The sequence below is a fragment of the Cavia porcellus genome, unplaced genomic scaffold, assembly GCF_034190915.1.
Source record: "Cavia porcellus strain 051 isolate PalLab524CR breed Dunkin Hartley unplaced genomic scaffold, mCavPor4.1 scaffold_9, whole genome shotgun sequence".
Classification (NCBI taxonomy): domain Eukaryota; kingdom Metazoa; phylum Chordata; class Mammalia; order Rodentia; family Caviidae; genus Cavia; species Cavia porcellus.
Window position 1 is genome coordinate 88639336 of NW_026947492.1, and position 14521 is coordinate 88653856.

Here is a 14521-nt window from a genome sequence, read left to right on the forward strand (position 1 = left end):
TCTTCCCCCTCCATGTGGAAAGGAATTTATCATGGCAGTTAGGAAATCCTGGCTGTAACAATAAAGCAGCCCCAAACCGTGTAAGGGCTCAATAACATAGAGATGGATTTCTTATATAACTCATCCGTGACAGTTTCAGGTCTGTGGAAGGGCTCAGTATGTAACATTCGCAAATGTAGCTTCTAAGTCTTCCCTGAATACTGGCTTTCAAAGAGCAGGAGAAAATGTTACTGAGGCTCATTATGAGCCCTTTCTGTGAGACACAGTGGAATTGCAATACTTCTAGACTGGTAACTATGCTTCACTTGGTTGGCTTCAATGACTTGCAAAAGAACCATGCCCAAGACACACCCTTGGGGCCCCAAAAAGAAGAAAAGTGAGAGAGACAGATTCTTTTCCTGCAGGGTTTGCAAATGCTGTGCTCGTTACAGTCCTGGCATTCAACAAATGTCAGATAAAAATCCTACCTTTAGTGTATGTGTAGCAATATATGTTGCTAATCCCACTTCATTCCATTTACATGACTCATTTTTATTTAGAGAAAAACAGCAAAACAGAAAAAAGGGTATAAATAATACAGAATTTCAAAAAAACAGTAAGAAATCACTAGTTGATAAATTACACATGGTTAGCATAGAAGTAGTTGCTCAAGTCACAAAATCAAAGCATAAAATGTGGACAGTCAAACAATGACAGTACAAACCATTCTGTCTGATGAACTAAGAAATGCTTAGTAGTGTGGTTATCTGTCTTGCACACCTAAACATGCATACAGTTATGTCTTTTAGAGCACTTTCTTTCCATTTCATTATCGCAATGTCTATTATACATTACCACAGAATGGATGAAAAAGATGTGGTATTTTTATATGATGGAATATTACTCAGCCATATACATGACTCTTTCTAGGGGAAGAATTTAAATTTTTAGGGTGTATGGATACACTCATAAATGCCATTACAGAGTACTCTACAATGTTACAGTTCTCTCAAAATCCAAATGAATATCTTAGAGGATTTTGAAATTGTCTTTTACTCCCTATAGGTTTCCTGACTGTAAGTTCATATTCATTTTTCTGGATTTGGAAAATCTACTTATTCTGCCCTATATTCTTGGTAGTAGTATTTATCTTTCAGTTAATAATAATAGAAAAACCAAAACATGTTTTTCTTGAGAGTCTTCTTTTAAAAAATCTAAATCCTACTGTGTGTGAGTTTATCATGCCCAATTTATTGACAGTTGGAGAGCTGAATAGATGGCTTATGCAAATCACCCTTTCTTGATTCATCAGTAACATAATAGATTGGTGACAATTGCAGGCTTCAGCTTAGCTAGTTTTGATTAACAGTTCACCTGTGTCATCCAAGCAGGGAAGTTAGTTTTTGTGCAGCTGATGCTTGGTGATTGGTTACCCAGATGAGTACTGTGCGTTCTGCTGTGAAGCATCCCCCAGCACCTTTTGTTCCTCTGTTGCATTTGCAGGTCTCTGCTGGATGACACTGAGATTTAAACAAAATCCTAAGACTTTCTAAAAACTATAACAAGGACTTTTTGTTTGCCTGTTTCCTTGGAATGGCTGACACACCAGGAGGTGCAGCCCAGCTCTGTGACTGATCAGAATTCCTTGGGCGAGAACTGGCTTCCACAGTGAACTTGCGGGGCCCCTATTTCCACAGTATCTTCGCACTTGTTTGCCAGTAGCGAGCACTGACTGGGAGAAACAAATCTCTCAGGACAACAGCAGCCACAACCCAGTGTGGGGAGAAATCATCATTTATAATTTGTAAAGTCTCCAGTGTGTTGCTGAAGAGCCTTCGAGTGTTTTCTGTATTTGGATCTGGGTGGTTGCAGTTAATACTGTGGTGGCTCCATAGATGAAATAGCTAGTTTTCTGAACAGAGTGAAATGGGAAGGGAAGGCTCCCCCGACACCCACCCCATGCAGTATGGTTGCCAATGAAATGTATTTTCTGCCTACAGTTGTAGATCTTGCACAGAGCACAGAAATATGCAGCTTTACTGCTAGCTGTCTGTGTGAGGAGCCCTGGTTACTTCCCATGAGTCCCTGGAATCTATATGGAAAGTGCTGATCCCAGACAAAGGCCCTCTTCACTACTTCCCTCATTTCCAATGCAATCTGGGGATGCTGTAGTGTCTCTAGGGAAGTCACAGTTCTATAATTCCCCTGTTGTCTTCACTGGCTGTGAGAGGTTCCTGTGTCACAGGGATGACTTCTGCTCTATTGGATTGTGGGAAACAGGCAAACAGGCAAACAAAAAATTCAGGTCCTTAGTTATTTGACATGCTTTTGACTTTCTGGCTTCTAGTTTCCTAGCACTATTCATGGCTAAATGGTTATCTAAAGTATTGTTGGCAGCCTAAAGATGATGGAGTCTGTGGGTATCACTTTTGTGACAGCTTTGTAATGTCCCAGATAGAATTTGTTGTTGCTCTGTTATGAAGAGTTATCTCTCAAACTAATATCCAGAAAGTCAGTCTTCCCTTTTCGATTTTCAGAGAGATGTGAAAATCAGTCTTTCAAGTGTGGCTTTCATTGACTTGCATTTGAAAAACCCTGAGCTGGTTCAGAAACGCAGGGTATAGGTTTGTCCCTGTGAGCCACAGCCACCACTGACATCTCACTTCAGTTTTTGATATCTTTAGTGATCCAAGGTACATCTCACATAAAATATACCTGTAAAGTTCAAGAGATGACAGTATACATAATTATAGGGAATTCATTTGGGGGGATTTATAATAAATGCACACACAGTCTGACTACAATATACGAAGGTGCCATAGAAGCACTAGGCCCTAAAAACTGATGACATTTAGAGGCCTAAAGGATGTTCTGTGTGAAAGAACAATATAGGCTTTAATGAGCAAAAGATCATTCACTGCAAAAGAGAAGCTGGAGTTGAACAGTAGAAGTATATGTACCTTTATCCTCCCTGCTTGGCGTTGGGATGTGATAAAGTGAGAGTCAGGTTTCAACTAAACTCACGTACTGATTCATTACATAATTCAAGAATTAGAACAGGCAATAGAACTCTGTTAGTTGATTGCCTCTGAGATGATGCCTACAAGATCTGTTGAAAGAGATACTGAGTATCCGATTCATTATATATTATATCCCAATGTAAATTAATGTTCAACTCATATATACAATAGTTCAGGTATTTCCATGCAAAATAGTAGATTTCCAGCTACTGAAATGTATTCTAAGATGTAGAATACATCTTATTCTAAATAAGAATACATCCAGAATACATTCTGGATGGATTCTAAGAAATAATTTCATGAAGAATTCTATAGAAATTTCATCATGACAACCAGCAACCCTTCTTTCTACAGTGGAATCAATCAAGTTCAGCTCAGAAGCATGTGCTTGGGCTCGAAAAATCTGTGACCTCTCCAGGTATTTGTTTATTTTAAAGAACAAGATACCTGTCAACTCTTCATGGTGAATGTAAGAATTTTGTGCTATAAACATGTACTAATAAAAGGACAAGATGATACAGAACTGAACTAAAGGGGTTTCTGTCATCAGGAGTCAATAAAAATGAGGGATTTTCATTGACTAACATCTTTAATCAACAGTTTTAAATGAATTATAACCATAATTTTCCAAACTATATTCCCCAGAGCACTAGCTCCATCAAATGTTAAAGGTATCCTAAGAAAAAAAGATGCAACAGTCAAATAAATTTTTAAAAACAGCAGATACCACCATTCTTCTTTGAAAGCTTTGCAATCTAAGCCTGCAATTTAGTAAAATTCTACTTAGTTTTCTGAACTATCTGTTCATAAGAATCTTTCAAGAACTCAATTATGATAGTTAACATTACTAATTTTGAAATGCCAAATCGAAGGAAAGTCACATGCCTCCAATTCTAAGACAGTGCAAAGGGTATTCAGTTGGGTTTTTGGTTATAGTGGGGCAACACAGCACTTGCTGTTAGGAGAGACTTCATAATTCCAACCTCACTCATTTGTTTTCCAGCATGAGAAAACATCCGTGAATGAAGCTTTCAAATGTTTTGGATTTTGTGGGGGAAAATGTCATTCAGTTCTTCTTTTAGCTCTCATGTTAGGTGACTAACTATTCCAATTGATATGTTGACCTGACCGCATCTGGGTGTTTACTGAAGGTTAGTGTCAAAGACATTAATGTCCTGGCGGGCTTGTGTTTTTCTCTGAGGCAGATATTGATGAATGTGCAGAGGGGATCATTGAGTGCCACAACCATTCCCGCTGTGTTAACCTGCCAGGGTGGTACCTCTGTGAGTGCAGAAGCGGTTTCCATGACGATGGGACCTATTCACAGTCCGGGGAGTCCTGTATTGGTAAGCAGCTTCCAGCCATGCCCTCCATCCCCCTCGGCCTTCACAGGACAGGAAGCCTTTTTTTGGTGTCTGTCTGTCTCTTGGTGTTACAATAAGACCACTCACTGGTTAAATTCATCAATATTCACATTTTCTCCAAGATTCTTCCCTGTACAATTTAGAGATTAAGTCAGGGATTATGTGGTGGGGAGTGTTAGAACTTTTACATAGAAATGGAAACTGTCAGAAGAACAAAACCTGTATGCTATGGGTGTTTAGTTTTTTTGATGGAAACCATGATGACTCAGTGAAATCTCTGACAGTTTGAGAAGCAGCTGTGGCAAGAGGAAATAGTGATGGATTTACATTTGGAAAGTTCAATTTAAATCCCAGCTCTTATATTTTAAAAGTCACTGTATTCTCTGATCCTCATCTGCATTTATGTAAAAATGAAGGCAATAATGCTCACATATTATTAGGCTTAAATGAGTTGTTATGTATTTAAAACTCATAAGCTTTGAATCACTTATACAATGTGGTTACATTAACCTTTTTATTGTCACTTTAGCCACCATCACTATCTCCTGCAAAGTCACCTCTAATGGTGGTTCTATTAAAAGCTGAACCTGGGTGGGTATCAGATGGATTTCTTCTTATTTTCAGACCTTATAAATTTGTTGGAAGGCAAACGACCGATCAAAAACATGACGGTTTCCATGGGAACCTGCCAGTCCAATTCTTTCATGTCATATGGACTTATTTGAATTCTGAATACTGGGCAGACCCAGAGGGCAAGCATTCTGACCCTGTGTGCAGAAAGTCTGGGTGCTGAATTACAATGTGACAATTTGATTTTGGAAATTCCTTTTCAGTGCCCTTTGCACATCTTTTTCCTCTAAAGGATGCTGCTAAGAGCCAGCTGATCCTTTTCTCACATTTCTACCAGTGGTTTTCTAGAGCAAAGATGTACTAAGGAATGGTGGACACATGGAACGACTTGTCCACCAAAGTCTTGCGTAGCATGTGGTGTCACGGTCAGAAGTACAGACCCTTGGGCCAGACTTCCGGTGTCAAATTCTAGCTCTCCCACTTCTATGAAGCTTTGCTTGGGAAAATTCTTCTCTCGATTGTAGTTCATCCATCTAATTTGTAACTAGAAATAATGTTTATATGGAATTAATCTGAGCATTGTGATAATTCATTGAATTAATGTCTATAAAACATTCACTGATGGTTAGCTATTACCATCAACATCCATGCAGAGTCAGCATACTTGGCCTACTCCAACCACATTTCTTTTCATTGTTAATGTAATGATTCCCAACTGCATTGAGGTTGGCATTTATTATCCTTTCTTTATACTCTTCCAGGTACATCTGTGCATGCACTGCCCAATCTAAACAGATATCACATGAATAGGAAAAGATCCAATGGCTGTGGAGATAGAATGTAACTTATTAACTAACTCTGATGCTAAAATAAAACCTTAATTTTTACCAATCATATTTGACATCAAGAAGGGAGAGCCTTAGGCTTCAGTATGCACAAAGCACCTTAAAATCACCAAGATAAAAAAAATTATTGTGACTGTCTGGACCTACCATCTTGTTTCATCTTCAGGGACTCTGTGTACCCGCTCCTGTCTGGCTGCTAGGACATGAGGTTTGCTTACTTTCCTGGATTTAGGTAATGTGTCACTGTGACATGTATTGTTCTGCCTTCATAAGAAGAATCACTGCTCTGTTCCACCAACTCAAGACCTCTTAGCCAGGTGTAAGTCTCCATAGCTCCACTCATTGTGCTATTAGACAGTTTCTTTGTTCCCTGAGTAGACTTTGGCTCGAATGTTTACTTTTTCTTCTATACTTCCAATGAGACTGCTCAGTAGTTGGTGTTCAATAAACAAGAAAATTTAATCATATCCTGTTGACTGGTAAAGAAACTCAGACAAGATGACGCCTTGCTTAGAGCCTATAGGGGATTGGTAACTAGTGGTCAGTTTAAACACCAGCTAAACTGAATTAGCGTGGTGCTGAGTGTGGATGGCCCACCTGAGGACTGTGGCCAACATAAAAAGGAGACGTGCATGGGAAGGGTAGTGCTGTGGGTTCTCCTAAATGTTGCTGTTTGGAGCCATGGGTTCTCCTGGAGGAGCTTGTCATGCTGGCTCCCTGATATGAACTCAGCTGTTATCATTGGAAGAACTCAAGACCTTGTTGCTGAAATTAGCTGTGGTTCACTTTTCACTTCTTGGCTCCAGTACAGAGCCCTCAGCCTGCTGGCACAGATGATTCATCCTGCTAGCACAGACTTTCTAGCTTCCACCGCTAACCTTTGGCCTTCCCAGCTCAGATCCATGGGATTGAATTGCATGGGTCATTATCGTGGGCTATAGGTTTTCAGCTGAGCTGAAGCAGGTTATTACCAAGGGATCAAGGCCCTTAGCTGGATTTTCTAGCTCTTTAGCGTCTTAAACAGATTTCTTGTGCTTTATTTGTATTTGACTCCTTGGGTGACCATTACAAATAATACTATAAATTACATGTCCTATACGAAACTTTTTTCCTTGTAACTCTCAACTACAACAGAGCCCCACAGCTGGTTTGAGACTAGCTGAGGTCTCAGTCTGAGCAAGGGGGAGACATTATATCACAAAAGCTGAGGAAAGCTTCCATGTGTACCTCTTCTTCAGACATAATCATCACCAGTGCTCTGTCATTCTTATAAATGTAACAGTTATGGTGTCAGATGATATAGGCACTCTACATAGCACCTGTCCCAGTGCTGTATTCTCTGCCATGTTGAATGATATGATGCATGTGCGTGCATGTGTGTGTGTGTGTGTGTGTGTGTGTGTGTGTGTGTATAAGTGTGTGTGTACTTCCTGCATTGAGGAACTAATCCCTGCTCTGCAGAGGAAAATCTCAGAATGCTGGACATGTTAGCAAGGGAAGAGTGTTGCTTTTTATTAGAAGCATTTTTAATTTGGGTAATCATTTATTGGAATTTCTTGCATCTCTACTTAACAATAACCCATGGTAAATAGCATCAGATCTACAGAAATCCAATCATCATGTAAGGTTTCTTTGGAATTTGAGAGCATTCTGTTGGGTCAGGGTACTTCCTGGAAAAATGATGTACAAATTGGGTCAGGGTGCTTTCCTGTTGTGACCTTCTAATACCATCTTATTAAATGTAAATACATTTTCTCATTTCACATGCCCTTCAGGCTTTAGGTGCATTTCCTCTTTCTACTTCTTGGATTCATCTTCTAGATACCAGCCTTGAACATGACAAGGCGCTTCTCTCTGATCCCAAGTTCAGGACCTTTACCTTTGCTGTTCTCTCTCAAGCCCTCAACATCTGTCTTGTGGCTTGGATGTCTCATTATTTAGGTCTGACATCAAATATTACTTCTTCAGGGAGGCCTTCCCTGACTATTTTATCTTCCCCTGGCTCTTCATTAAAATATACTTTATATACACATTTTAGCATTTTTTAAGTTCTCAAATATATTGTGCGTGACCATACATGTAATTTTCTCTTGCCACAAGCCCACAAGTTCTGCATGGGCAAGGACTTTGTGTATTTCAGCACTGCTGTTCCAGCCCTTGGAATAACACAGATTAATAGTAGATATCGCATGACCTAGATGAGATGACTGAAGGAGCAGACATTCAAAACCATGAAGATTAGATCTATTTCCTATTTGGTTTGACAAAAACTGTTAAATATCAAAAAACCAACCCATTATATTACTGAGAACAAATGTCATACCAACACTGCATGAGGACTTTTGGGAATGTAATTATGAAAGTTAAAGTATTTGTTCTTGAGGAATTTATGACCTGGAATATTCTGAATCATAATAACATGGCTTAGTGGCACTGAAATTTAGCACATCAAAATGAGTCCTGGATGACATCAGCCTCTGATGCTTTCATTGAAAATAAGCAGCAACAGCTAAAACCAGCCTTTTAAAAAATGATATTGCACTTGTACTCTGCTGTTCTTTTCCCGTAGCATATAAATGTGTGGCCGCTCAGCCTTTAGAAGAAAGTCTTATAGCAGTGCGTACCATTTCTTCTCAGATGGAATTCAGTATATGTTGTTACAGTACACGTTGAGAATTAGTGACGCCATCAAGAAAAGGGCTTCCACAAGATTCATTATTTCATAAGCAAAAGTGTTGATAATTGTCCTTCCCCCCTAAAATACAAGGTGTGATTGATAAATATGGTGAATGTTTAATTTTTATATAAACTTTGTTAGTACATTTTAGATACACATAACAATCATTCATCATAGGAAATTTGTATTCTTACATGATGTATTTTGATTCTTTTTTTCCTAATCCCCTCTCCTCCCTTTAACCCATTTTCCCTCCCTACTTACAAAGCATTGTTTCCATTTTACACTTTTCAAACATTGTTATTTTTTTCTTTTCCCTTCCTTCTTTTTCCCCTTCCACTGTATTGGTTCTTCTGGCCTTTTGAACAGTTTCTTCCCATTTCACAATGTCGTGTATGTATTGTTCCTTACTCTTGCAGTTTCCTACATCAGGGAGAAAATGCAATATTTAGACATGTGGGTCCTGATTTATTTCACTTAAGAGGATAGATTCAAGTTGCTTTTTAAGTCATTTACTTAGAAATTCCTCCAATGTATCCCTCTCAGATAAAAAAAATACAAATTATAAATACATATATGAAACAATCTGATGTTTAAATTTTAGAAATTATTGCCCTAGAAGACAAATTTCCAGTTATCTCTTAAACATACACCCACCTTCAATTTTGAATAAACTTATTCCCATTATTCTTGCCACTTTCTGAAGCAGCTTTGGAAGTTCTCTTTTTAATTACTCTGTCTTAGTTGTCTTATTGTGCTGAATCACTTCAAATCATTTACCTTCTATGATCATTTTGATTTTTTAAGAAGAACTGTAAATTGCAATTTGCCAGATCCAGTGAATAAGATTGTGAGGATGCACATCATATATCATGGCTGATACACTGTGTCAACTTGAGAAGTTTAGAAATTTAACCAAGAGACTTGGCAGGTAACTAGGATCCTTACCTTGTAAATGGCCTCAGCCTGTGCAAAAGGAGGGCACAGAGGTGGTGTAAGTGCCACACTCACCCAAGGGGCATAGGGTGCTGACAGCATAAGTGAGGAAAGAGACGTGCTCTGGCTGCTTTGCTGTCTTCTGCCACCTTGAACTGTTGCCCCTGTGCCATGCCACCCAGCCTTGGGACTGCTGGTTTTGGACTGAAACCTCTATAATCTGTGAGCTAAATAAACCTTTCATTCCTTCATCTTGGGTTTCGGCTATTTTGTCCCAGCAACAAGAGAGAAAATTTTGCCCACCTCCTTTTCCTTTGGATGGCTCCGTATTTTGATCACTCCTCAGAATATTCAGAAAGTGGCAAGAATAATGGGATAAGTGTGTTCGAAGCCAGAGAAAGTGTTTTACAGGAAGTCAGTAGTTACATGTCTGTCCCTCTACTAGTTCTTAAGGTTTAAGCATTTACCATGTATTTCAACCGTACCTCGTAGGTTACATTATTAAAGAAATGCATGGTTCTAGATAGAGTAGCAAATAAGATCTCCATTATTGAGAAGCTTGTCTCTGTTTCTCTTCTTTTCGCTCCTTCCCATCTCATTTGCTTGTGTATCTTGTTAAGGCTAAAAGAAGAGCACAAAAATGTGCACATTAGGATATTCAAAGGTGGGGAAGTGATCTGTTGTTAAACTTCGTGTTTTGATGTTGTGGTAGTAGAAGTCGATGATACGCAGTTTTAATTTGGAAGTTGCTTTTTTATCATGGCATGGTGATCTAGACCATGTAATAGTGGGGAAATTAATGTAACTAACAATGATAAGGGTAAAGAACATTTTGAATATTTTAAAATTGCTATTCAGACCTTGACTTGTATTTTTCCACATCCTTGATCTTGGTCTTGCATATGAGTCCTTATTTTCCTGGTTCCACTCCTAGTTCATATAGATTCTCAAACTGCTCAAGTCTTTATTCTGCTTTTTCCAAACCCTGTACTCTTTTTCTCCTTTTTTCTTTTCTGCACCTTTTTCCCTTTTCTATTTTCTCTTGTCAAAATCCTGATGAAATCCTACTCCCTAAACCAATGATTCTCAAGCTTGTTTTGTAATAGATCCCAGGTAGCCTATTAAAAATAAGACCTACTGTGAGATATTAATATCTGGGTGGTTCAGAATCAGTTTCTTTGGGGGTGGACCTACACTGAGGTCTTTTTCCAAATCTCCAAGGAGTTAGGAAGACTATTAAGCCAACGCACTGAACCTCTGGTCTACATTTTCTCTTTAATCAATGTTATTATTTTTAAAAATGCCCTCCCTCCTACATGTCCCCATAGTCATTTATTTATGCCTCTTGGACAGAATTTACAAGATTACATTTGCATTCCTAATTATTTGTTTATCCCTCCAGTAAAACTGAGGGCTTTTGATATATTTTGTAGATTTGTACTGTCATATTGGTCATGGATTAATTTTATCATCAGTGCACAAAGAGGTAGAGTCATTCTAAAAGGACGTGGCATCTCTCAACCTCCAGTGATTGCTTTTGGCACAGGACATATTTGGATGAAGCCAGTGCCCAGATGCTGGTGTCTGCTTTCTGGTCACTCTGAATGGCATAGCTGTATTAGGACAGCTGCTGCAACAGCAATCACTATGTTACAAGAAGTAATAAATTATTGCTAATGATGAACATTTATTAATATTAAAATATGAATTATTATTAGCTGTTGTCACTAGGCAAAGTAACAATATAATAACAGTGAAACAAGCAAAGAAAGGCCTGCTAGAATCTCTTGGAAGGAAGATTCTAATTGTAACCAGGTGCTAAGTCAGGGTAGTTAAAATGGCCTAAGATTTTGAGTCTGTGCTAAGAGCCTGTAACCTAGTCCTCCCAGGAATGGCAACCAAAGGAGCAGAACCTGGCGACACTCTATCTATGTTAATGCTTCCTGGAACAAAGCTCACTGATGCCTGTGCTCCACTACTTAGTTACCTGGTTCCACAGCAGCAGGATATAATGCAAAGGTTCAAGTCCAGTAAAACTGGGATTCAAATCTCATCTCTATGACTTTCTAGCTGAGCAGCACTTGGCAAGTTATTTAATGTCTTACTTTTTATACTGTAGAATGATGAAAATAATTCTTGCAGTGGATTTTTATTCTAAGAAAAATATTCTTATGTGCAATTATCCTGCCAAGTATCAGATAAAAATTGTTAACACTTACTCTCCCTCTACCTCAGCGGCCCCACCTTCCTAATGAAGACAATAAGAGTGATGCTAATTAAGAGCTAACATTAGGTGAGAGCTTGCTTTTTTTTTTTTTTTTTTTTTTTTTTTTGAGAGCTCCCTTTTCTCGGGGGGCTTATTTGAGCAATTAATATAAGTGCCAACCTCATAGTTTGCTGTGGAGTAATAGTGGAGTTTAATTACGCTCAGAAAAGGAGAAGCATTTAGTGCTTATGTTTTAAATGCTCAGGAAATAGCACTCACTATCATTAACTTGCATCAACGCCAGGCACCGGGCACTTGCAGTTAGTTTCACAGCGGCAATAGGAGGAAAGCCTTCTCGCCATCAGCATCTTACACGTGGGGAAGATGAGGGCCCAGGTATTAACATAAACGGACTCCATTCCCACAGCTGAGCAATGGCACCACAGACCATAATCCTAATGGGTTTGATCCCAAAGTTTGTACTCTTCGTATGTTAACACTGTAGTCAATGCTTTTGAAATGGGTTGAATCCAGGATGGAGGAAACCTTTCCCAGGGTATCTGGAGGTCAGTGCGGAATGCCTGGAGAGAAGGAGAGAAACTGAGTGAGGTCTAGATAGAGAGTTACAATAATATGAGTGAACAGGGAGGCCTGGGACTCATTTGATCCACTTGATTTTGCATTTTGGGGCCATATCACTGGGAACACGCAGGAAGGTAAGGAGACAGGCTGTGACAGTTAATCCGATAGCACCTCAGCCTTGCTAGTGATACCATGTGCTGGCCACTGGTGTCATTTCTTTCTTAGAATGTCTGGTGACGTGAACCCAGAATAGAAAAAGAAAGATTTTGTGGAGGCTAGAGAATTAAAATTTAAAACAAGATAGTGTATAGGATATTAGCTGATATAATTTTTATCCACATATAATGCCTTACATCTTAAAAGTACTGATTTAGTACATATGAAATGTACATATTCAATTGAACTATTAGAATAAAACTATTTTAAAAATAAGGATAGTGAAATAAATATTGTAACCAAGGGATTAAACAAAAATGTTTATGAATATCATAGAAGCCAGTTTACAATTTATGCATATTACTCTAATTTCAAAGGAAGATGCATATACAATTCTCCAGACAGAAAATTACAAATGTATTTTTCCTCTGTCCCAAGAAACAGACAAGTTAGAGCAGAGAAAGCATGTTTGTGGACCAGGGTATTTCAAACTAAAAGGATTAGGGGTAGAAGTACAGATGCCAACTATACGATACCTGTGAATATTTTTTCTTTGCCAAGCATTAAGGACCCATTCACAGTGCCCTAGGCATTTCTTGATTTTATTTATATAATGACGTCTTGCTGACTTCCTGAGTTATTTTTGTTGCAAAAGAACATTCTGATTGTTTGGCAGTAAATAATAAATTTTCTATAATCAAAGAGCCTTCTCAAAGCCAGACGTCACAAGGTCGTAGAGTGACATCAAACTGGAGTCAGTGTGAAAAGCATGGAGCATAGCTTTGGGACTAAAAGGACTTAAATTGTAAGGCACAACATTGTCGGATGCCAATGGTGGGTTCTGATGGATGGAGAGACCACCTAGATGTGGAATGGGTATGGAAAAGTCTAGAATCAAGTGAACACAGAATGGGCAGGGCGAGAACATTTTCAAACATCTAAAGGGAGTGATCTGATCAGAGAAAGCATATCCACACAGCTGCAGCTGATAGATTTGGGGTGAGCTGAGGCCCATCACAGCCCCTGCAAGATTACCTGCTGCCCTTCAAGCCCATCCACATATCTGTAGACCTGGACCTGCCCAGCACAAAGGTTGGATAGAATGTGATCTGGAGACCTTGGCAAAGCCAAGAGCACCTCCTCATTTCGGGGGTGAATACTTTACAATGTGACTTCGGAACAGAGGGCATGGAAGTTATTCTAACAGGATCTAAAACTGGGTCCGAGGACTATCTTGTAAGCCATCCTCAGCTGTGTTGAGTGTGGCTTCAGTGACAGCTTCCCCACTGTTTGACACCTTCACAATGGCAGCTCTGACTATCCTGGGAGCAGAAAAAGCAGCCTGGGATCCTACCTTAAAGCAGAACGCTGTACAGGGAGCTGGGACCTCAGTTCTATTCTGAGTGGACAGCACGTGTACCACACAAATAAGAGGAAAAATTTTAAATCTACTTTTAAATAAACTTAAGTATTAGAGTGTTGATATAAATGTTATAGTTATAAAAATAGCCTACAGTGTTTTTAGCATAAAGGTAGACTGTGTGGAAGGATAAGAAAGGATTCATCACTTAAGGATTTTAAAGCATCAAATTGAAAATAAAATTCAGCGTACACCTAACAATGAAAAGCCCTCCAATATAATTTGTAATTAGTGTAAAATTATTTCCTTGACACTCTAAAATATGGGGATAATTAGAGAAAAAGAGATCAGACAAGATCAAAAGAAAGTCGTAGCAGGTAGCATGTAGGCGTGAAGGATGAAAGGATTTATATATTTCCTCAGTATAATAATAAAAATAAATGTTAACCATATAAAATAATTCCGTATTTTATGCTCAGGCACTCTTCTGAGATCTTTATATTTTCTAAATCCGTTTTCCCTAGAGGAACCCTAGCAGGTAGCAATTTATTTAATGAACGAGGAGGACTGAGCTTGTACTGTGCATTTTAAAGTTTCCAAATTTATTTAGCCTTAAAGCCCTTTTCTCTCCTAGGCATTTTGTGGATTTGGCACAATGCAGAATGTCTTGAGAAGTAAAGAATAGAAATAACCTATGCTAGGAATTAAATCCTTATTTATTCAGTGTCTTTGCATAAGGAGCTGTTTCCCAAGAGATTTCTTCTATACTGTTACAGAAAAACTTTATTGAGTACACTCTTTGCTCATTAAATATTTAGAATTTTTA

At 38.7% G+C, this 14521-nt stretch overlaps 1 protein-coding gene across 2 annotated transcripts in view; it reads left to right on the forward strand.

Annotated features, from left to right (window-relative positions):
• Positions 1–14521, forward strand: part of LOC100728286 (protein kinase C-binding protein NELL1) — a 755088-nt gene that overhangs the window by 707161 nt on the left and 33406 nt on the right. Inside the window, exon 16 of one of the 2 annotated variants that reach the window (XM_063256788.1) lies at positions 4205–4345. The exons of the other annotated variant lie outside the window; for it this stretch is intronic. Coding sequence (XP_063112858.1) covers positions 4205–4345 — 141 coding nt within the window. The remainder of the gene's footprint in view (positions 1–4204; positions 4346–14521) is intronic. 2 annotated transcript variants of the gene reach the window in all.